Source organism: Aythya fuligula, chromosome 2 (assembly GCF_009819795.1).
Source record: "Aythya fuligula isolate bAytFul2 chromosome 2, bAytFul2.pri, whole genome shotgun sequence".
Classification (NCBI taxonomy): domain Eukaryota; kingdom Metazoa; phylum Chordata; class Aves; order Anseriformes; family Anatidae; genus Aythya; species Aythya fuligula.
This window is the reverse complement of record NC_045560.1, coordinates 36,450,366-36,473,889: the sequence shown is the minus strand read 5'-3', so window position 1 is coordinate 36,473,889 and position 23,524 is coordinate 36,450,366. Positions and strand designations below refer to the sequence as shown.

The 23,524-nt window shown below is 39.7% G+C and overlaps 1 protein-coding gene across 3 annotated transcripts in view; it reads right to left on the bottom strand.

The window, feature by feature from the left end:
- Positions 1-23,524, bottom strand: part of CREB5 (cAMP responsive element binding protein 5) — a 212,816-nt gene that overhangs the window by 57,134 nt on the left and 132,158 nt on the right. For 2 of the 3 annotated variants that reach the window (XM_032183330.1, XM_032183331.1), the window contains 2 exons: positions 10,814-10,940; positions 8,643-8,753 (listed from right to left, as the gene is read on the bottom strand). In XM_032183330.1, the coding sequence (XP_032039221.1) occupies positions 8,643-8,753; positions 10,814-10,940 (238 nt within the window). Of the gene's footprint in view, positions 1-8,642; positions 8,754-10,813; positions 10,941-12,173; positions 12,192-23,524 lie in introns of those variants that run through there. The other variant, XM_032183332.1, reaches the window with a different exon arrangement.

The following is a 23,524-nucleotide window of genomic DNA, read 5'->3' as shown; positions in this document are numbered from 1 at the left end:
CATTTGAGGGCAGTATTGAGGATATGCCATTACTAAACTTTTCATATTAGCATGAGTGTGAACTGAAATACCATAATAAAAATATAACAATATTTCTCGTGACTTGAAAACAACACTGGACTTTGTATTTATTTCCAGATGGGAAACTAAAAATGTACTCTATGTTTGCACATGTATACTCAGAGGTGGCTTTTAGTCTCATTTAAACATTCCAGAATAATGTGGCCTAAATATAACAACATGAATCATCCATCAGTTTCAAGGAAATATCTGGCAATTTTTCATTATGAATCACTAGGGACAGGTACCAATACCTTTCACTGATACTGAAGAGTCAAAAACACCTGGTGAATGCTTGGTATGACAAATCAATTATAAACATCTCCTGGTATTACTTTGATAATTATAGAAAGTAATTTATCTTTAAATATTACGTAATAAATGCCTGCAGGAAGCAGAGCTGAAAAATTAAGTTGGAAAAATTTCCTATAAGATGCTGGAAATGTGCAAACACCAGTGTGCAAAAAGAAGAGACAAATATGAACTGTATCCTAAATAAAAGAATATCAGGATTGGAACTAAATTTTAAAAGTATTCTTTGATGATAATAAAAGTATTGCCTCTGATTTTTAAAACCAGAGGAATGAGAAATTCTATTATAAGCTGCTTATGGTGCTTTTTTCCTTTCTGAATACCTATTTTGGAAAATTAAAATGTAAAGAAGAGAGGAAAGCAGAGGAGAGAAAAGGTTGAGCTGCAGGGTAAAGCTGATATTTTGTTTTTAATGATTTCTAGTAGACTGAAAAATAAAATAAAACTACTAGAATCATGGCTTGCTATTTTATAGAGACTTTTTTTTTTTTAATTGTTTTAAAGCCAAGCTTTTATAAATGAGAATGCAATATAATGGAGGTAACAGTCCTAAATTAAAGTACTTCCACACATACATTGTTATTAAATGAACAATTTGATGCTATATTAAAACAAGATTTTTAGAACATTTTTCCATATGACACTGTGAGTGGGTATCAGTGTGACCTCAATATATTAAATAGGAGAAAAAAAACGCACCCATGACTAGAAGAGGGAGGTTTTGCATAAACTAAGTTCCATTCTTAAAAGACTGATAGCCTTTTAGCCAAATCTTTGAAGTTCACTTTTAGCTGGTCAAAGTCCATGTTCCCTGTGCCTCTGCCATACTCACAGGAGATGATTCCAGTTATATCAAGTACTTTGCTTTGCTGTCCTCTTTGTAGTTTAAGTCAATTAAAATAAGGTAAATTATCTAAAGCAGACTAATGCAGAGGTGCCCACATTGCCAGAGAAATTGCAAATAGTCCTCAGCACATGAGCAAAATGTCCATAGTAAAGATGCTCTGATCCCATAGGTGAGCTATGCGGGAGTCGTAGTATAAGCAGGTACAAAGCACAGAGGACATGACCAACTACACTACATCCCATGCTGTCTCACTACAGAGCACACTTGGGACAATTATTCATGACATTTCATGCACTAAAATCCCAGATAAACATTATTGGCCAGCAATTTGCTAGCAAAAAACACAAGCGGAGCAAAGTTTGCAGCCTAAGTGTTTCCAGGGTGGGAGACCCAGTCTGCCCCAGTTTTTAAATTAGCGCTTTGATAACTCTCCAGACATAAATCAGAAAAGTTGTACTAATGAACATCTGGAAGACAGTATATAACCCTCCCACCGCTGAAAAGTGTCACTAGCCATATTTGACAGAAGAAACAACAAATGCTGCGAGCATTTCCTCAGACTGAACACAGCTTGTAGCAGTATTTCAAATATGCCTGTGATCTTAGAAAGAGCTCTAAAGGGGTATCCGTTAGTCCTGGTTTGGATATGGTTGACATTATGCAAAAGTAAGTGCTCTCCTGAGATTTCAGTGAAAGCCACAATGCCAGGGAAGCTGATCTCACAAGGCTTCCATCATCTCAGATGACAGAAGTCTCAGAAGATCAGTTAATTTTTGTCATTCTGAGCCAAAATCTCATCAGTAAAGTTCAGGAAATTTCAGGGGCATTAAATCCAAACATAAACCATCATCTCTATGTGGATTTGAGTTCCGAATTTGAGTTTGCACCCACTTGAAGCATGAGGTGTTTAAATCCTTCCCATTCTTTCACTAGTCCTGTAAAATACTGCATTTCAATAATGATACTAATATAGCAATATTAATAATTAACAATAACATATACTAATTATATATATATAAATTCAACTCGGACAGAAGCTGTGTTTTCTGGAAGCGGCAGGCAGAAATTCTTCTGTGTCATTTCAGTTCTTTTTCTGACAAATTGCATGGCCTCTAGCAAGCCACTTCACTTTTCTCTTTCAGTTCTTCAACGGTCTAAAATTATTTATCTCCCAGGAATGTTATCATAATTAATAAACTGCTTCATTAGCTACTGCACAGCTTTTTGAAAATGCCTTTTAAGCATGTCCATAAAGAAGAGATTTATTGTCACGAGATTTTGCTTCCAGCTCTCGTGTCCTCAGTGGTTAAAATATGGAGCTGGTAAAGGGTCTCACACCATCCCCTCCGCCCTGGAGCCTATCGCTCATAATGAGGTGCACTTGTACATCCCAAGCGAATGCCAGACTGAACACGCAGCGGCCCGAAGTGCAAAACAACTTCCATTATTCATAGCTCTTGCAAAAATCTTGGAAAGTGAAAGCTGTACAAATTCCAAGCAAAAGACTGAAATCTATCTCTACGAAGCAGAACTTCCCTGTAAGACAACCTTGCTTTTAGTTTTATAATTTCCCTTTTCCCTGGCTTCAATGCCATAAGAATTTACTTTTATTTTTACCAGCTCTCCCTGACACACAAGTTTACACAAACAAAACCTTTCCTGGAAGGGACAGCTCGGCACCAAACAAGTCACCCTCACGTATACAGATGCATCTGACTTAAGTTTCAAAACCTTACAACAAACACACAAGAACCAGATCCAGCAGTTCATGTGTTGGGCTAGTTGATAGCTACAGCAAGCAAACATTAGGATTGTATTTCAATTATTGCCATGGTTACAAAATCAGGGTGGACACTGGAGGAAAAAGGAGAAAGAGAAACAAATTTACAAAGCCAGCAAATCCTATGAGGAAAGAGAGGGTGGTGGAGAAAGGGATGAAGGAGAAAGGGTGGACAGTTGGTGAGGGATGCTGGGTGGGGGAAGGAGAGGTCATTCTAACACCCAGCTGAATAAAGGCAAACAAAATAATAAAAATTCAAGTTCTTCTAGAGAGATAGTGCTGATAAGATCACTGCAGGATAAAGTGACACAAAGAAAGAAAAATGCAAGGAATTGTTACAACTTGTGGCTGCAACAAGCAACGTGATTTGTATGCACTCACTGGAAGTGAGATCAAATATTCAACACATATTTGCAGCAGCTATGAGCAACTGAACCAGCTCTCTTCTCTATTTCACTGCCTGAGCCACTGGCAGCTTAAGAAGAATTAGTTTCTACTGAGTCTAGTCCATAATCCAGCATTTAGGCATGACGGCTGTGAGGTCCTGTTTCAGTAAACAAAACAAAATATGATTAGCTTCACCCATAACGTTAATACCTTAATCCACAGCAAGGCATACTGTCTGCAGGCAAAGCTACTGCTCAGGGAGGATTTCAAAGTGCAGATCAGGAGCACACTGAAAGCTTGGCTTTGGTAACTCTAAAACATAAGCACCAACATAACAGGAGATACAATTTCAGAACAGTGAATTTTGTCAACAGTTTAACTATTCAACTCTCTCTTCTTCCTTGAAAACATTTCTTAGTTACTGATAGAGGAAATTGTGTCATTATTATTATTATTATTATTATTATTATTATTAATCATTTGGAAAGCTTCCTTTTCCATTTTTTCCCTTATGTAGCTTTCATTGCTTTCTTATTAAGGACAATATGAGAAATTGCTTCTGAAAGCTCTACAGAGATGTGACACTTTTCCTTCAGCTCAGTGGTCCAGAACCCATGCTAAGAAAAGTTTTATGGCCCTGAAGCAGTGTGTATCACTCAATTAAAGTGATTCCTTTCCCTTTCATCTTGATATGAAAACACTGGCTTCAAACCATTATTATACATAACAAAATACTTGCAGTCATGAAATGTTAAGCAGCTGAACCTAGAACCTCAGTGGCTTTGATCCTGCCTGCATCTCCTGTCTGCAGCCAGTATGGAAACCCCACAGCCCTGGGCCCACTCATTGTAACCAGCTGAAATTTCCTTCCCAAGAAGCCACAGGAGCTGTCCCAGTATGCCACTGCTATTGTAACAGAGCTCTTGTTTCCACATGTAGCAGCTGCTAAAATATTTCAGCTGAGCATCTTACTGGGGCAGGGATAACAGCACACCCCAGTGATTTCTCCCTTTGCATCATTTGCACCACCATGACTCATGGACACAAAAATTAAAGTTATTTCTAAAATACAAAGGGCACCTGAACCAGGTCTGCCTTTCTGCTGGGATGGGTGGCTGACTGAACATGGACTGGGATTTTCACAGCCACCAGCAGGATCTTGACCCAAATGAAAATTAGTTCTGATGACAACTGTCTAACCACAGTTTCTTCCACTTTTTGCTTCCTCCTCCTCCAAAGCTATTCAGCATTCTAAGGTAAATTACAAGGTTCAATTAATATGAATATTCACCACTGTAATTGTGAACATACTCATTACTGGCTTATTACTTTTCTTTTCCTGTTATGTTTTTACTCTTATACCTGAATTTCAAATTAATTTTCTTATCATTACTGTTCGACCTAGTAACACATAGAAGGCAAATACACTAACCCACAACTCTATATACTTCTGATATGAAAATAACTTCTTAAAAAAAAAAAGAGAGAGAAAAAAAAAAAAAAAAAAAAAAAAGCACAGATTCTGTCAGGAAGGCAGGCACAGCCAAAGAACACATATTACATTTTATTCAAATTTTATAAAACTATGTATCTGGCAAGGGGCAAAGGGACAGTGAAAAAGAAGAAATGAACAGGTCAAATCAAAAACTGCATTTTAAAGTCAGATTATTTTCACTGCCAGTCTGCTCCTTTCATAGCTCAAAAATCTCTACAGCTAAAGATCAATGCCTCACAATATTCAGATGGAAAAGCATCAGCTCCACAGAAAGAATCGTGGTCACACAGCTTTCCAGTGGTCCTTCACACACTGTTTATCTTTCAGTCAGGTAGCCCACATGGTATTGCACTTCCCAGTTATAAAACCCTGGATACTCTGAAACTGCAAACCAAACTGCACATAATCAGTATATGAAGAGAAAGGCACAGCCAACAATTCCAAATTCCTAATATTCCTAATAGCCTACTGAACCACATGTTAATATGCTACACGTGCTATTCTGCATATTTTTGCCATGTACACTTACAGCTGAATGTTTCCTCCACTTTCCAATGCAATATATTTTAATACAAATTCAATGGGTGTTTTTAGTAGGCAGCATAAGGGTTTTATCCCTTCAGCTCTGAGTCTAAGAAGAAAGTGATATTGATTTAGATGTTCACTCATTCATTTTATAGGACAGTTTTAAAGCATTAGGTGATAACCTAATTGAGAGGCACACCACGCGAGAAACTGAGATTGTTGTGATAATTTAAATCAGTTCTGGGATGTCATCCACAATAATTTAATATGTGAAGTTACACACTCCAGAAAAAAAAATAAAAAAAAAATGGTAAATGAGCAACTTTGGTAGCAGTGAAAAGGCTTTCTAGAAATGCAAGGTAATACAAATTAAATAAATTGTTTATTATAGAAACATAAAATTAATGTAACCCATTCGGTATGTTTGTGTATATGTGTTTGTATATGTATGTTTCTGACAGACTTCTATTTCCCTCTACAAAATGACTGTGTACCAATCAAGGGAACAAATCTTTTGCCATCTATCTGCTGTCTCTGGAAAACCTGGCATCATACAGTATCCATACTGATATTATTTATCCATATTTATTTTAAAGAAGAAAATTAAATCACCAAACAGTATTACTTCTGCATACCAAATCATACTTGCATTGCTCAGGTACACATTTTGATGTGCACAAGGCCAGAAGGATTCGGCATCACATCTGGGTCTCCCATCTAGATGAGCCTGTCCTGCATTCTTTCATGTGGGCGCAGAGAAAACACGGATCCATCTGCCATGGATTTGTACGGCTGATGAACCAAGCCCAAAGTCCCCCAAACTTCTCCAGTTACCACAGTCATTAGCTGCAAGCAGCTTCGATGACTTTGTTTAGCGCTCAGCACATACATTCTTTGCCGCATGCAGCCAGCCACATGCAGTACTGGATCTGCTATCAGTAATGGCATTAGCAGAATCTAAAGAAATCTGAAATTCCTTCCTAATGCAGGACACAAACCAGTAAGGTACTAAGCACCCTCATTTTCCACTTGTTTAAAAAAATCACCGGAGTATGTAAAGTCTCATGCTTTGAGCATGAAGCGAAGTGAAACAGTTAATAAGAAGTACAAACATGCCTGTAATACAGATGATTCAGATTTATAATTCATGAACTTACATGTAAGAAATAATTTTGCACTGGATATCCTACATTTTTTCCACTTTGTGTTCATGCAGGGTATTGCTAATAGATTCATATTGTTCAAGCAGTGGCTAAATGAGGAGGCTTTTTACACTGCATGTGCATTCAAAGAAAAACAAAGTACAAAACTCGAATATAGAATATTCATAAATAAATAAATAACCCTGCATTTGAAAAGAACGGTCCTGGAGCTCTGAATTACACCTCTTAAGGGTGAATATGTGTGGACTTTTTCCACCCCTAGAAGTGTGGCAGAAAACCCCTTGTAAGTGAAGGTGCTGTGTGTTCACTACACTATGTTTTGGAACTGATAGTAATTTCTCTGAAAGAGCCATACCTTTACATGTTAGGTTTAGGGACAAAACCTGCTTATCCAAATTTAAAAGTAGTTTGTATTAATATACAGTTTTGGATATTAAACTGCAGAATTCTCACAATATGCACTAATATTTTAATCTTGTTCTTAAGTAGCCTCACATTTCCAGTAAAAAAAAAAAAAAAAAAAAAAAAAAGGCAGGGGGTGTGGGGTGGGGGGAGTAAACTCCAGAACCTTTAGTCCCCAAAACAGATGCCAGCTTGGGATTTATTTAGCCAAGGAGTATTTAGCTTGGCTCAGCCTCACTTGAGTTGAAAAAACACTTGCCTATTCCAAAAAGTTTTTAACAAGCTCTGCTGCAGATGCTGTTGCCATTTGGCATGTCACCGTCATTGTGTGGTACAGAGGAGAGAGAACTCTTGACCACAGGTTTTCCTTGGCCAGGGGAGCCAGAGTTTTTGGCTATTGCTGCTCTTCTGACCAACTGGCTGCATGTTTACGGAATGTGGTTTTAGACGGGGTGTTAACAGAGGTAGGGTTAATAGCCTAACCCAGACCAACAGTAAGGTGAAGGCATGACCTATCCAATCTAAGAAAACAGAGATTGTATATTTTGCTGCTCTTAACCAAGAGCTTCTTGCATGCAGCGTGCCTATAGACAAGAAGATATTTTTCTTTGCCTCAGGATAGATGACAACAACTGTAAAAGCTGTACCAGTCATGCAAAGTAGAAATATATAAAAACATGTGGTTGCTTAATCTTTGTCGGCTTGATTTCATTCTCTCACTTATGACAATTTTACCTTGGCATAATGCCACTGAAAGAAGTTAAATGAAGTTACTCCTGTTTTCCACTATGATGAGATATCTTGAGAGGATAAAAACCCTACAGAGTTAAACTGCAAACTTCTGTCCTCATATTTCTACTTGCCAGCAAATGGCAGCTCTGAAACTGGAAAAGCCTAAGTGTTTCAACACTGATGAACTTTGTTCCAAGGCATTAGTGCTGAACACCTCTATGAGAGTGCATATAAAACTGGGGAAAGCTGCCCACATGTAGCTTAGTTTACCGACACTAATCATATAACAGTGCAAATGCCTGAGGAAGCCTTGACCTTGTAAGACATGTAACAACTTCAAAAACACCATGACATTTGACTCCTATCAATAAATTGTTTTTGTCTGAATTTTGGAACATCTTTCTGATGGCCGCACCTTTGTTGCACTTAAGCAAAAGAAAATACCCTGGCTGTATATATGTCATTCAGTCTACTTCTCTAACACTGGCGTTACACTGACACACCATGTGCCTATCCGGAAAAAAACACGGACTATGTACACTCCCTCCTCATCAGACACTTTTTACTTCACTGATGATTAACTGACAATTTCTTCAAGCCAAGTTGTGGAGCACAGACACCATCAGAGAACCAGCCAGACCATTTGTTTAAACACTGCTAATCTGCACCAAAAGTCCTATTTAACACGGTTCGGATCACATAGCCGACACTTCAGTTCAGTTCCCTCTCACTGAGAGCTCGGCTAGGACTAGTAACATCTTGAAAGTTCATAGACTAAACTGACACAAAGGCAATTTACTGCAGCATATTAAAAAGAGTGTAACATATGACTAAGAATGAAGTAAGCAGTGTCTGGCTACATCCCCCACTGTCTGGGTAGCCAGTATGCAAGAGCAATATAAGAAAGTAAACTATATATTTTTAAATTTTCCATTTTACCATTTTGGCTTCCGAATGCATTGGAGGGACTTGAGGTGAAGCACAAGGATTATTGAGGTTCGGCCCTTGCATTCCCATGATGTTGGAGTTCATTGACATTTGTCGCTCCATCTTTTAAAAGAAAAAGAAAGAACACGGTTTCAAAGTGTCTAGAGACATTTGAAAGTATTTATGCCTGGTTTCTAGGTAAATGGACTCAGCTTTATTTCTTCAAGTCATGACGGGAAAAATAACAATCTGTGTCATGAAGTGCATGCGTGTGTGCACGCAGGCGTGTGTTTCATCAGAGTCGGCCCTGAAAACTCACAGCCAATTATAAAGAAAAGGATTCTTTACTAAACAAATTTAGCAGCCACCCAGGTTTGCACTTTTTTGTAATGATTTTCTCCCTTTCAGTATAACAACACTCGGAGTTAAGTGGTTTTAAAAGCATCACTGTATAAAGCTATGGCTTCTCCTGTCAGTGCAGCCCAACTTAGCTAGTTAAAAACATAAATAAAAATCCCCAATCTTGAGTATATGGAAAACGAATTGGCTCTTTTTTCTTCACTCAGCTTGCTCAGCTGAGAGGAGTTTTCCATATGTCTTGTACGGGAAGCTTTCATGTACTGCTGATGCAGCACAAAATACAAAGCAGGACTCCTGGCTATGTAGAGCACTTTTTGCAAGCTAAACTCACCATGTTGTGAGTGAGGGACACAACCTAATGGCAGAAAAGACTAGATATAATAATTTCCTGTGGTGCTTTCCCTGAAAAGAGGCAAGTGCTGTTACACTGCTAGTGTTCGCTCAGAAGGGTCAGGGTGATAAGTAGTGTTATGGTGCTGCTTTCAGCCACAGCTGAGCATCCTGCCTCAACTGAGGTTAGTCCCTGAATCTTTGGCTCATACAAGAAAGCAGCAGCTCTGCTGCAGGATAGGAACGGCTCTATCTGCGGGATAGGAGCGGCTCCCACAGTGATCTTCTCCACAGTCCATTCAGGAAGACTGTGGGGCAGGAAGACTCACATCTGTGGGGTTGTCAGCAGAAGCACACCTGCTTCTCTGCAAGCAGAGCTGCCCAAAGGGCTCCCCAGCAGCAACCTGAAGCCCCTGAGCTTACACTGAAGCAGGATGTTTGCTCCATTTCAGGTTCCTTAGTAATCATGCCAGAAAAAAAAAAAAAATTAAATAAATAAAAATAAAAACCAGAACTGTCCACAGTGGCATTTCTTACATTTTTTTGTTGACCTTCCTGGTCGATACTCCAGGAGAACCTTATTGGTAAGTTACTAATTAACAACTTATTAATGACTGCTCAGATAGCAGCCGACCTGAATCTTCTTAGCCCCAGACTGTCCCCCTTGCCCCAGCAGTGCCAGAACAAAAAGTACTTTCCTCTCATCCATATCTGATCGCCCTCAGGTTGCCTTCCCAACTGAACACCATGTGATGAAACAGAAACTTCTCCTTTCACACTCCCCTCTTCCCCATGCTATCTAGACTCCTTTCTACCCCTTATCTGCCCAGTTGTCTTATACTGCGAGTTGTTAAAATCATTTAATATTTTGAAGATACAATGGCAAAGCACCCTTCATCTCCCAGAAAATGAAGAATATTCCCAACTCTGCAGAAATTAGTGGCAGTTGAAGATGAGCAGTGATCATGACCAAATTTTAGTTAAGTGCAAGTTACTAGGCCTGGAAAGTAAGCTATATTTCCTTCTTGTTAGCTAGTTATCTCCCAGAAGGAAGAGGATTACTTCTGAGTTCACTGCCATAACATACGTACATAACTTTTCCAGTTTTATCTGACTTCAGGAATTTCTTTTTGTTCCAGTGCAGACATACTGATCTCACTGACATGACCAAGTGTGAGAACCAGAAACTGTAGTCTCATGTAAACTGTTTCTAATCACTCTCACACTAATTAACATTCCATTAACCGCACCAGAAATACTCTTGTGCAAGACAAAGCAGAGAAAAATGTCCAGCTTCCCTAGCTCATTACACCTTGATCTTTTTTTTTTGGACAATCCAACGGACTCTCACCTCTGCATAGGCTGAATCCAGAGACAAAAATAAATGAATAAATAATGCCCCCCTGCCTCTCCTCCCTTGCCTTCCCGCCTTAAAAAAAAAAAAAAAAAAAAAAATTTAAAGCAACAACAACAGCAAAACACAAAAAACTTACAGGCATGAGTACAGCAGAAGATCCAGGCATTGTAGGGTTGGGCAGGGTGCCAGGCATAGAGGCAGGCATAGGCTGTCTTTGTCGGTTGTGTAGGTGCAGTAGTGAAGACAGAGAACCTGGAACAGGCCTAGGAGGAAAGGAAAGGAAGTTGTCATGGGCTTTAGAGACCAAACCAAGCCTTACAGCGGCAGCCATTGCTAGGCACTGACAATTTTAGGCAAGCAGGCACAAATAAGCCAATCTAGCATTTGTCATCTCCTGCACAAATCCACAGGACAGAAGGTTTTCAAGAAACAGATGACTCACATTCCCCCTAGTAGTAGTTATTGTTTAAAGCACCAATAGAGTTCATCTGAGAGAACATGAAAGTAAACACAACAGCAGGTCTGAGTCTATGCACCTCTGCATCTTACAACGGCCAGCAAAAGATTTCTACCGACAAAGCAGGAAAATTTCCTGGCATGCTATATGAGTGAGTTGCTGTAAATTCTGCCTTCAGGAACAAAAATATTTGGATAATAGTTTTGCAGACTATGACAGAAAATTAAACACATTTATATTAATTCTGAAGTTTTACCACCTGTAAATAAACTACTCTCAAATGAGGATTTCAGCTCTACTCTTGACATTTTGTCCTGAAATTCTACCAAGCCTTTGTTACAAAGTAAGGTCTCTAATATTGCCAGTTTGAATGTAACCAGGACACAGAAAATGGAAAAAAAATATCAAAATTACATATATTACATTGAGATCAAGTAGCTGTTAAAGGTAAAAGGTAAAGAATATAAAGAAGCAGAGAAATATTTTGGCAAAAGAGTTCTAGTAGATTTAGAAGGATTTTTCTAAGTAAACCAGAGGAAAAAGTAATGTTGAGGAAGTAGGGCCACTAACAAAGAAAAATCATCATAAAATTAATGGATTAAATGAAGCTTGGACTACTCTTTGAAGCAATCTGACGTGTTAACGTTTCATAGAGCAGGACACTCTCAAGAGCAGGACCTCCCAATTCCCACTTCTCCAAATCTCCCCAGTATTTCCCATCCTTGTACTTTCAGTCCTTCAATCCTCCTCTCTAAAAGCCCACTCCCCTCCAGAAACATTTTATTCCAACAAAGCCATCTCAAAGTCTTTGCCCTGCCTGACCTTCGCCGCAGACACTCCTGCTGCTCCCACCCCCTGCCCTCAGCTGCCCTCTTCTTGGCAGCTGCAGATGACTGAACCCATCCTTTTGTCTTGGTTCTCCATGAAGAAAAAAAGCCTGTGTTTTCAAGGATGTTTAAAAAATCCTCCCAGACACATATAGTACTTATTCAGAAGAAACAAACAAAAAAAAAATCCAGCAACAACAAATGTAGCTTACATAAAGACAAGAAGCTCTTCCTATGCCTCTCTGGTTATCTGCTGATGGAGGAACATGATGTACTTTACATCTTCACTCCTCCCAAAGAAACTCAAGGTAATGTCTCCCAAATACACAACATAACCTCCTGAGAGGGTGCAAAAAGCAGTGTGATTGATCAAACATGAATCCATTTCTGGGAGAGGGGACAAATGGTCTACGCAGCACTATGGTGAGCCTGGGGCACTGTGGAGATGATGTAAGTGGGATGAAAGTTCTGCAGGAAAAAAGATCTCAGAAAATAAAGTACACAGTCCCTGACCATCCTATTTCCACCTAAAGTGCAGCTGCTCCTTGTACCAGCACTCGTTCCAGCAAAAGGGCTGAGAAGTCATTAGGACAGGGCCAAAAAAGCAGGAAACGTAGATTCAGGGGAAGGGAAGGGAAGGGAAGGGAAGGGAAGGGAAGGGAAGGGAAGGGAAGGGAAGGGAAGGGAAGGGAAGGGAAGGGAAGGGAAGGGAAGGGAAGGGAAGGGAAGGGAAGGGAAGGGAAGGGAAGGGAAGGGAAGGGAAGGGGAAAGCGTTGGTGCACTCTCATGGGGGTCCACCAGCTGAGACACAGTCTACAGTTCCTGTTCTGGCTAACGGGAGGAATGTGTTCAATAAAAATATCACTTGAGTTTGCAGTGTGACCAAAGTAAAACAAATGCCATGACAACAGCCCCCTCCCCACTTAGTCATTTGGAGACTGTCCCATATATAGACCCTTTGTACAATTCACCGGTTTCATAATAACCTTAGGTGTTAGGCTGTTTGACAGAAACTTATTTTGGCCTGACCTAGGCAATTTGTGCACGTGATTCTCAAGGGACTGCAAGGTTTGAGTTTTGCTTATATGTTCCAGAGCCAAAAACATTTCCAAAATTGCTTTAATGAGTTTGGGAATATGGGACTTGGGCAAAAGGGAATTATTGGTATTTATTAAAATGGCAAAGAAGCTTCCTTGCTGTCCCCAGTTTCACCTTTAAAGCTGCTTCACTTTGGAGGTCTGCATATGCTTTACACTTAGCTAGAGAAAAAAAAAAATCCTCAGTACTTCAGGTATTTCTTCTTGCTAAACTCCTGCAAGTCTACTCCCAAGTGCGTTTCTGCAAAGAGCTGCAGAACAGGCAGAGAAACCTTGTGCTTCCAGGTTGACCCTCTGTTGAAAAGTCTGCACTGCTCCTGCCACCAATAAAAGTGCTACATAACGCACACCAGACTCAGCTCACCATCGGGGCAGTCTGACATTGGCCAGTACTCGTGGATACTTCTATTGCTTCCACATTGAAGGCAGGTCATTGATTATCATGCACTCACATGCACATGCACAGCCAGCTCAGGGGATATTTATGGCAAAGAACATATGTATACATAGGCTGAGATGCTCAGCTTGTCTACTTCTAAGGCATTTCTTCTTCTTCCAAGGACAACACAATCTCTTTTGTTGTTGCTTTTTAACCCGCAGCAAAGAAAGCCAGTAAGAGTTTATAATTGTTATTTTTGATGTTGGACACGTTGACTCTGCTCCTCGCTTTACAAATGCTGAGGAGGTACAGCCTGTAGCCAGTCAGTCAATATTGCTGACCGAAGGATTTTAATTCCTTGGCACCTGTGCTGCTAAATAAACAGGGTTGTTGGGCAAACAGCCCATAAATAAAGGACGGATAAGATAGAGAACTGGCAAGTGCTCAACCTCACTGGAAATCTGGCTATCTGTAGGGTTTTTCCCAACTTTAAGAATTTTCCTCTTGTTCCCACAGAAGAATGCTGCCGGACACTATGTGATCTCAGTCAGGATTTGCACACCATCTCGCTGGGCATACAGAGCCTGGATGGATAGCCTTTACGGTGGCTTAGTAAAATACCACGTGTTAGCTGGGCTGCTCCAACTGAGAGAGTTGGCTCTCCTCCCTCTGTAGGGTTGTGCTAACACCATGAGTCATCGTTACTAACATTTAGGCAGATGGGCGGTACCCTGCTAAGCCATGGTGACTCGATCATTTTCCATCATATGACTCTACCCAACGATTAAAGATAAATCCACTAATGTAATCAAATATCTATGATATATACTTTGCTATGTGCCTTCTTGATTAATACCAAATATTCTGTCTGCTATGATGCAACTCCGATCTGACCCAGTTTTCTAGACTGTCTGATGACTAAACGCTACATTTGTCTATTAAAAGACCAGGCCTCCCTTAACTTGTACTCTTCAATGATAGTTTCTGCAGATGACAATTTCATGCTGAGGTCTCATGAGATTAGGTCAATATTAACCCAGATCATTCAGGCTTGTGTGCAGAAGGCCTAATGCTGTTTAAAGCATTACTGTAGCATATTTCTAATGGCAAAGCACCCCAGGTCAGTGAGTCTTACCACAACCCCTGTCCTGCTCCTTACTCTCCGGCATGTAGGATCTGTGAAAGGTCAGAAAGAATAGCTCCACCACAACACAGTTTGTTCTACTTTAGCTGTTCTGGAAAATGTAAAGCCACATGTCTATGGAGTTGCATTTGAGCAAAGGATCTCATTCATCTCGTGATTTTCTATGGCCTCCAGACCCAGCCTGCTCACACAGAAGAGCCCACAGGTGGCTGGCTGTGCGGTGGCAATTCGCCATGTTGGGTCAGCACTGGCTCAGGGATTTCTGTACCACACTCCAGTTATGCAACACAGACTTGCCCAGACTTTGATCTCTTTATATATATACATATGTATATTTATATATGTATATATATACGTGTATACTTATTACCACAGCACCTACAAGCCTTGGTTTAAAAACTGTGGGTGAGGTCCTGCCTCGGAAACTTATAGACCAAGGATAAAATGAGGGAGAGAAAAAGGGAAACACAGGTGACTAAGGCAGCGATGGCACCCCTATGATCAATGCAATGATGAACAATCACTACATATCTACATCCTAGACACTTTCATGGAATGTCAGTAGGTGATGTGGTTTGGTCTGCTTGCAGGCAGAAGCACCCAAGTGGGCTATCATGCTAAGAAGGAGAACAGCTGGCAACTGTCAAGCCTCTGAATGTCTCATGGGCCACTAAGTACCATCATAATAAAACTTTTTATTGATAAATGGTTTTGATATAGTTCACTGGAGCATGTGGTTCTTCAGACAAACTACAAACCACTTGCACAGCAGCTACTGAGGCCAGAGTACCTGATCTGAGTGCTGTCATTGGCCTTCCATAATTGAAATATTCAGTCGGAGGGCTAAGAATTGGATGTTTTAACCTGAGAAAAGTGTACTGACTGGAGGGGTTGTCTCACTTGCAGGGCCTGCTGTTGCTTGATCCACAGTGCCCGTACTTTAGCCTAATAAGCCAGCTATGGTTTTCCTCCTTTGTGGACCATTACTTGAGATGCACCCTCCGCCAGAAAAATAGGACAGTTTTCTCTAGTTTCAATTTATTCATTTGTCATTCAGAGGAGGAACGCAAAAACAAACACAATGGAAAGCAACAAGGCATCAGACAAGTACTTGGAATACCTCACAAAATTCAAGGGACCTCACCTGTCCTGCCATACCCCACATTTAACAACTTTTTAATCACGGCATCATCAGAGAGCCAAACTTTCCAAGAAATGGGAGCATTATGTCGCCAGTTTTTTTCAGAAAGCCAAATCATATTCAGAGGGAAAGAAGACTGGCACCTAAAATTAATGGATCTTTGCCAACCTAGTAAAGATCCTTGTTTGTATTTCTCAGACAATTCAGACATCTGCACGATGTGGGTAGATTGTTATTATCAGTAGCAGACATTTGTACTGTAGTGGTGCCCAAAGGTCCCAGTCTGGACCGGGACCCCATTGAGCCTGGCACTGTACAAACACAGATAAGAGACAATTCTTACACAGTGTGTTTACAATGTAGAGACACAAAACAGATGAAAAGTAGAAGATGGAGACAGAACACACAAGCAAATAAATATGCTAGAGAGTTGGAGGCAGCTTAGTGGCACTCCTCTGGTTGCTTTTTTGTTTCTTTGTATATTTTTTATTGAACTCATACAAGCTCAGAAATGACAGGACTGAGGAAGTTTGCAAGAGGAAGGGAGTAACTAAGATTGAGACACAGGAAGGGCAATACTCTAGAGAGGAAAAATTGTGGCTCATAATTTAGAAGACTTTGCTATGCTTTCTGCAGAGATTTTTAAATAGAGTGTGCATATGTTTTATACATGTGTTAACTTAAGGATTTTTTGTTGTACAAGAGGAGATCAGCCTGGGAAAGAGAAACTAGCCGATGGTACAGACACTGGCAAAGGGAAAGTGATGCTTGACACTGTAATGAGAAACTGGAGGAATGAGATAAGATAAGACTAAGCTGAGAAAAGTCTTAAAGACAAGAAGCTTGATTCAGAAGTGAAGAGAAAGCCGGTTTAAGTGAGGAGAGCTGGCACAATTAAGATAACAAGCACAGAGGTAGAAAGAATTCGGTAACGGTCATTGCATAAGGAGCAAGATACAGCAGACATGAAATGATATGGACATAGTCAAAAGCAAGCAACAAGATGTTACTTCTCAATTCATGTATCCTTTGATATCATGTGAGGTGTTCAGTGGGAACAAAGCAACTCCATCAGAAACATATTCTTGCTCATATGTTTTAATTCACAGGAACAGAACATCTAACTGAAGGGAAAGAGTAAGGAAAACAGAAGATGGACAGGGAATGGGTGTACATGCAGGAAAATACTAGGAACATATATAAAAATTACTCTAATATATGTTAAGAATGCTGAGCTTGTAGGAGAAAAGCCCCACAAGTCAGCAGCCCCACTGCTGTAATGTACTTAGTGGGCCAAATTCTATTTAAAGATTTAGTCAATGATAAATTTTGCCTTTAGAAATTCCAATTGTGTTAATGCCACCTATATTTCCTGAACACATGTTCAAGGAACCTCTGCAAATTAAGCATAAGTACAAGGACCAGCAGGTCCTTGGAAGCCTCAGAGAACCCATTAACATTTGCCTTTTGGCTCTCACAGGTCTTAGAAACTGCTGGTTTCAATCTTCCCTTCCCTCTAAATATTTCACTAGGTCTTATTGCCTGACCCATTACAAGAAAAATAAGAAAAGCTAGAATGGTTTCTTAGACTACAGCCTCCTCAGAGAAGTTTATGTTCTGCACAGTGTTATGCACACAGCTGGAACTCACAAATGATACGTGGAGGATAATGGCATAGTTAAAGCAAAACAAGGAAACACAGTGAAAGGCAGGTTCAAGGGATTATAAAGAACTAGATCATATAAAAACACATTCTTGTAATAAAAATAAAAAAAAAAAAGTGGGTTAAAAACAAAAAATCTGCAGCATAAACATGACAGAACACTTAATCATGAAAGCAAGCAACAATGTCAAACTGATCCCACTGTCACGTTCTCCCAGCTCAAACAGGACCAAAAGCCTAGTTCTTCAGGAAAACACATGATCTGGCATCACCGCAAATAAAAGCGAACCAGTTTCCACTGAAGAAAAAAGGTGACAACAATAATCAAGCACACCTAATGGCAGCTGACTCAAAACCAGGAATCATAACAGCAATAAAACTTACACAGATTCTTTCTAAAATGCCCATTCTTTTTAAGGGTCAGGCTTAAGGCTCCAGCCTGGCAAATTCATAAAAATTTGAGAATTTAAGGCTCATCAAGGAAAAACATCAACAGGTTAAACAACTGGAAATAATCCTAATCCCAGCATTCAGACGAAAGTGACAACACCAAGCAACTGTTCAGACAGGTTTGTGCTATGTTAAGGTGTTGGAGCCTTCATTTGCTCAAGTGACTACAGCAGCTGGACATTTGCAAACGCTTTGTAGCAAGGCAAATGGCATTTATTTGACTTTCATAGATCTGTGTATGGAAAGAATAATAGATCACAAAAAAGACAGAGAAAAAGTCCTCTTTACTCTTGAAGGGCTGAGAGAGTATTTGGAGAACTCTCAGTGAGTACCCAGTACCAAAAAATCCTTGTAGTGGAAATACGGCAAAACAAATTTCTCAATTAAAATTCTGTTTCTATTCACCCTTATTATTTGGACCAGTGAAATTTAATAGAGATGTTAAGATAAAAGAGCTTTGTAAACTCTGCTTTATAATAAAAATGAAAAAAAAAAAAAAGAAAAAGAAAAAAAAAATCTTTTTGAAGTGATTTATTTTTCCTTTTTTTTTGTTCATTTTTTTTAACTTCCCAAACAAAGCAGAAGTTTGTCTCTGAAAATAAGACGGTGAATTACAGCAAAGTCATGAAAACAAAGAACCAACAGTTTCTCCAGTGCAGGCTTGTTACCATGAGCTAATAATTCCAGACTTTAAGCAAGCTGAGCCTCTTTTTTTAATAACTGCATGCCTCTAGGCAAAGTATTTCTACTAAAAATTATTGAGGCATGGAACAAGGCAAGGTGTGTGAGCTAATGTTGGATTGTTCGGTTACTAAACCAACTCCTATAGCAATGAGCCTGCTCTGAACTGACAGATTATTTCTCTGTATACACTTGTATAAACACACTGCTTAAGGTCGAAATCTATGTAAGCTTTCTTTTCAATTAAAATGTCAAAGATGACAGCACATGTTTTCACTGTCCTCAACAGAATGATGGATGCTGCAGCAGCAGTTTCATGCCCCTGTGTTTCAGAGATGTTTGCCTGCCCGGGTGTCTAAGAAAGATGTACTTGCTGATCTTCTCATATGCCTGTGGGCAGAAAGGACTACTATAAAAACATTATGCTTTGGATGGCTTAATATCTCATGGCTTTCTCTTCCTCGAAATCCCCTCATGTGCCCCCACATCCAGTGTTGCAAAAGTTAGAGCAGAAAGTTCGTTGTGCCCAAGGAGGCTGGAGAAAGTCCTGAACTAAATGTAAAACACTGGATTGCTGCTCAAGTGACAAGCCTGAAATCTCAGGCAGGTTTCTGATCCTGGGCAATTCAGGCACCTAAATGAAGTCCCCACAGAAACAGAGTTGCCCTGAATAGTGAACAGAAAGACCTAGGGCACCCAAAAAGGAGCATCCAGCATTTATTTATTTATTTATTTATTTAAATGGGACAAATATTGGAGGTAATCAAAAGCTGCCTGGACATAGTCCTAGGCAAGCTGCTCTAGGTGACCCTGCTTGAGCAGAGAAGTTGGGCCAGAGGACCTCCAGGGGTCCTTTCCAACCTCAAACACTCTGTGATTCTGTAGATCTTTACAATTTTTTAGCTACATATCCATGAAACTGAATAAAAGTTTATCCTTCAGCTTCTCATTTATTTTTGTCAGTCTAGAACTTGTACAAAGCCAAAGGTAGGGGCTCCAAACTTTGCTGGGTCTGAAGACCATGCGGCAATAAAACTGGTAGCACACATCGTCATAATGCTATTGAAGGACCTGTAGGATCTCCCTGGCCACTATGTTGCCAGAAAAAGCCTAACTAATGAAAACAGTGTCTGTGAGAGAAAAATGTGCCAGCAATCTGCCACTGGCAGACTCAGTCTGTTTTTAAACTGACAAGACACAACTGTGCTGTATGCAATATGGAACTGTAGTTTGCCCACAGTAACTAGTGAGGAAAAACAAGAAGGTGCATACTTATGAAATGATATTTAAACTCATAACACTAAAAATAGTACAAAATTAACATATCTGTTAGACATTTTTAAGAAGGCATTATTTAAGAAAACACATTCTTGAGTTCTTAATCAAAATACCAAACAGGCAAAATAGAAAATGAGGAGCTTTGAAAAGCCCAAGATGAATGACCAAAATCCAGTCATTAACCCCATGCTTTAACAAGAATATCACAGAAACAGCTCACTCTGCCCTTTCTAATACTCATGGCTTCCCCAACACTTCAGTCACTAGCACATGCTCCTGGATTGTCAAGATTTCACTACAGCACAGAGTTGTGCTGAAAGCAGTTGTGAGTAGCCCACCGCTGTCACAGCCCCATACTCATTCAGAGTATGCTGTAGGTTGTTTCAGGGGGTGGCAGTCGTCAAGAAGCGAGAGACGTACGTACGTGATGGGGGACTCTCAATTATCTGTTTAGCAAGTCACTTCCAGGTGTAAAAATATTGTGCTGCTGCCAAGTAGTTCTATATCTTCAGTGACCTTCTTCACACCCCCAACCCGCTCCACTGATTCCTTTCAAACTTTCATAAATATCAAAATGAATATATGCCACGTCCTAGAAGGAACCTTTGCACATGCTTCATCTATTAAACATGCTAAAATTCCCAACCTCCAGCTGTATTAGTACATATGATGAGAAGCACAGGAGAGAGGTGAGCCTTAAGGCAGAAGGAACAAAGCTGTTGAGAGCTGCTTCAGCTGTCCTTCAGTGGAGATCAGCTCCAAGCCAACACTGAGCGCTCTCATTATCCAAAGAGGACATACTGCCTTCTCAGCCTGCATGCCAATCAGTGTTGGCACAGACTGAGAGCATCATTTGAGCAAGCAGGAATCCAAAACTCATCTGCTGCATTTTTTACATAGCTCAGGGAAACTTCACTAAAGTCTAGAAATCCCATTAGCTGCTATGTAGTAGTAGTCTCCCAGAGCAGCATATATTACTGAACTGCATGCTCCAGAAATGCCCGATAACAATGACAGAAGCTCTCCAGGTAGGGGCTGATGTGGATTTCACCCACACTCAGATGATACCAGAGGCCAGCAAAGATGGGCCCTGGTTTCCAGTGTGTGCAAGGGGGAGAAGTGCTAGCACGCTGAACCTGTTGTCCACACACGCAACCACAAATTCATGGAGAAATTTCTCTCCTTCTGCATGTATGCACACTGAGACAGCAACAGAGAGCAGGCATAGAAGAAAGTTATTTTATTCTTGTAACAAAATGTATGTTGCCATTGTGATTTCCAGTCACTATCTGAGCCCTCTCCTTCCCTTTTAAGCACTGGTTTAAGCATGAACCTGCAGCTAATTTTGAGGTTGGAGTTCATTTGTTTTCACATCAATGCAATTAATTTCCACTGGAAACTGCATCTCAGGCATTCAATCAAAATAGGCCTAAAATAATTCTGAAAAGCTCATCTGTCTCCAATCTATATAATGTTTTAAAAATTGGATGCATGCCCTGCAATAACATTGCACTTCACAAAGCTTAAAGCTCCAAACTTGAGGGTATCAGTTACACTGAAACTGTAGTAAATTAAAACATCCAGTTTCTGGTTTGCATTGATTTATAAATATCGACAAAACTACTATTGCAGTCGTTACCACTTTGGGTGCTCAGAGTTGAATTTTCAACAGTTCAGGGTTATTTTCATTCTTATTGTGGCTACAGTAGCCTTTCAAGCTATAGATCAAGTTCCAGATAACATGTAAATCTTAAATCTTAGTTTTAAAAATATGCGTACAAACCAGCCAATACTTGTAATAAAAAGCAGCAATTCTAAATGGTCCATAATGTCAGATAGCGAGCATATTTTTTTTTCTAATCTCCAGCTTAAAGCAGACAGGATAGTTACTATTATGAATTATTTTAAATAAAAGTGATTGAAAATGGGATAAATAAGAAAAGACAAACATATGATGCCTCTTTTGTATATTTATATGGAATTTACTGTTTCTCTTGACTAGTTTTTTAGAATGAAAATAAGAGATTCAGAATCATTTCAACCTTTTTTTCTTTTCAGTTAGAATGTTCAAAATGTTTCTCCTAAAGACCTTTGTGTTTTAGTCTACCTGTTGACCTTCAAAATATTTTTGTTTATGAGCAAAATATCACTGAGGAAATAAAGACCTGAAAATAAAGACAGCTCACAAGCTGTAACCCAGTTAACAAAATAATTTGAGAAAACAATAGGAAAAGCATGAATCCATCAACAGCAATAGAGCCAATTCTCAATGGTGTAAAATGTAGCTTTGCCAAAGACAATGGATTTAAACCAACTGGGAATCTCACTCATATACACACATGCACGCACACTCCATAAACACACAGCATATAACATGCATTACATCTAGTTGTGAAACAAGCTTTGACAGTGATCAATGCTTTATGCTTCAGCAGAAAACAGAAATCCCCACCTTACACCTTGACTTACATCTGTGTACTACTACTAAGTAATTTCTCCTGACCTCTGGTGGTGATTAGTTTATGAAGTGAAGCAGGAGGATCACCACAATACACACGGTGTTTCTCCTGAACATACTGGCCAAATTCTACCCTCTCTGCTCTTATTGATACTGTTACTGAAGCAAACATGCTGGCCTGCAGTCCATCCTTCCACTATTCTTTGCCGCCTTCTTTGGTTTGTACAGCCCATACAGTAGAGAAAGACAAGGAGAAGTTGATCCCATTATGGCAGATATTCCTTTGGGCGTGATGATCTTGCTGTTGAAGTTCATTTGTTGAAGTGCTGCTGTTGCAGTCATTTAGAATAGTCAGAACCATAAAATTGTATGACACCTATGAAGATATCTTCCTAAATTATACCCTACAGTGTTGACTTACACGTTAACCACTACACTACATTACATCGCATTAAGAAAAACAAATGAGCAAATGGAAGTTCATTTTATATCTTCGCTTTCCAATTTGTATGGTTTGGTGTTTTGCAGTCTTTGTTGTTGTTGTTGTTGTCGTCTCGAGGAAAACTTGATGATAAGAAGAAACAGTCTCCCAAAAGAGAATGTTGTGTGGAAGACTAAGATAACGTATATTGCATGAGTTTAAAGTAAAGGGCTTAATGGTCAACAGTCAATCATACAACAAGTTTAGGTCATCCTGTCAACTTCCAAGAGCCTGAAGTATGAATGCACTGTTTTGTTGGGGGAAGTGTCCTTCCTGATTTTTTATTTCATGTGTTTTTAACATGAACAGTGAATATTCACTAAGTCCATGAAGAGTTTGGGTTTGCACTGTTTCTTTTTTCCCTCACTTTTCCTGTTGAGGACTACCGCCGAAACAGTGCTTTAGATAAAAAAACTCCTATACTAGGGAAGTAAATACATCAATGGTAAGTCAAACACTGAATTAGATGAATTTGAAACTCTGAGTATACTGGATAACCTTAAGATTTTGCACATTTCTGTAGTTCATCTCACAGTTTTCAGCATCATAATTCAGCATTGCAAGGCAAGGAGGAACTACCTTTGTACACAATGCTTTAAAAAGATCAAACCCTTCCAGGAACACAAGTGTAGCTGGCTGGCCAATGCTGTGAAACCAAACTCAAGTGCTGCTTTCCAGTGAAGTGCCACCATAATCACTGAGATCAACTGCAGCATTTGCATTAAGAGTTTCCAGAGTTAAACTGTGGGAATTGGTACCCTGGAGTTGTCAGTGGAAGTCCTCTGACAATG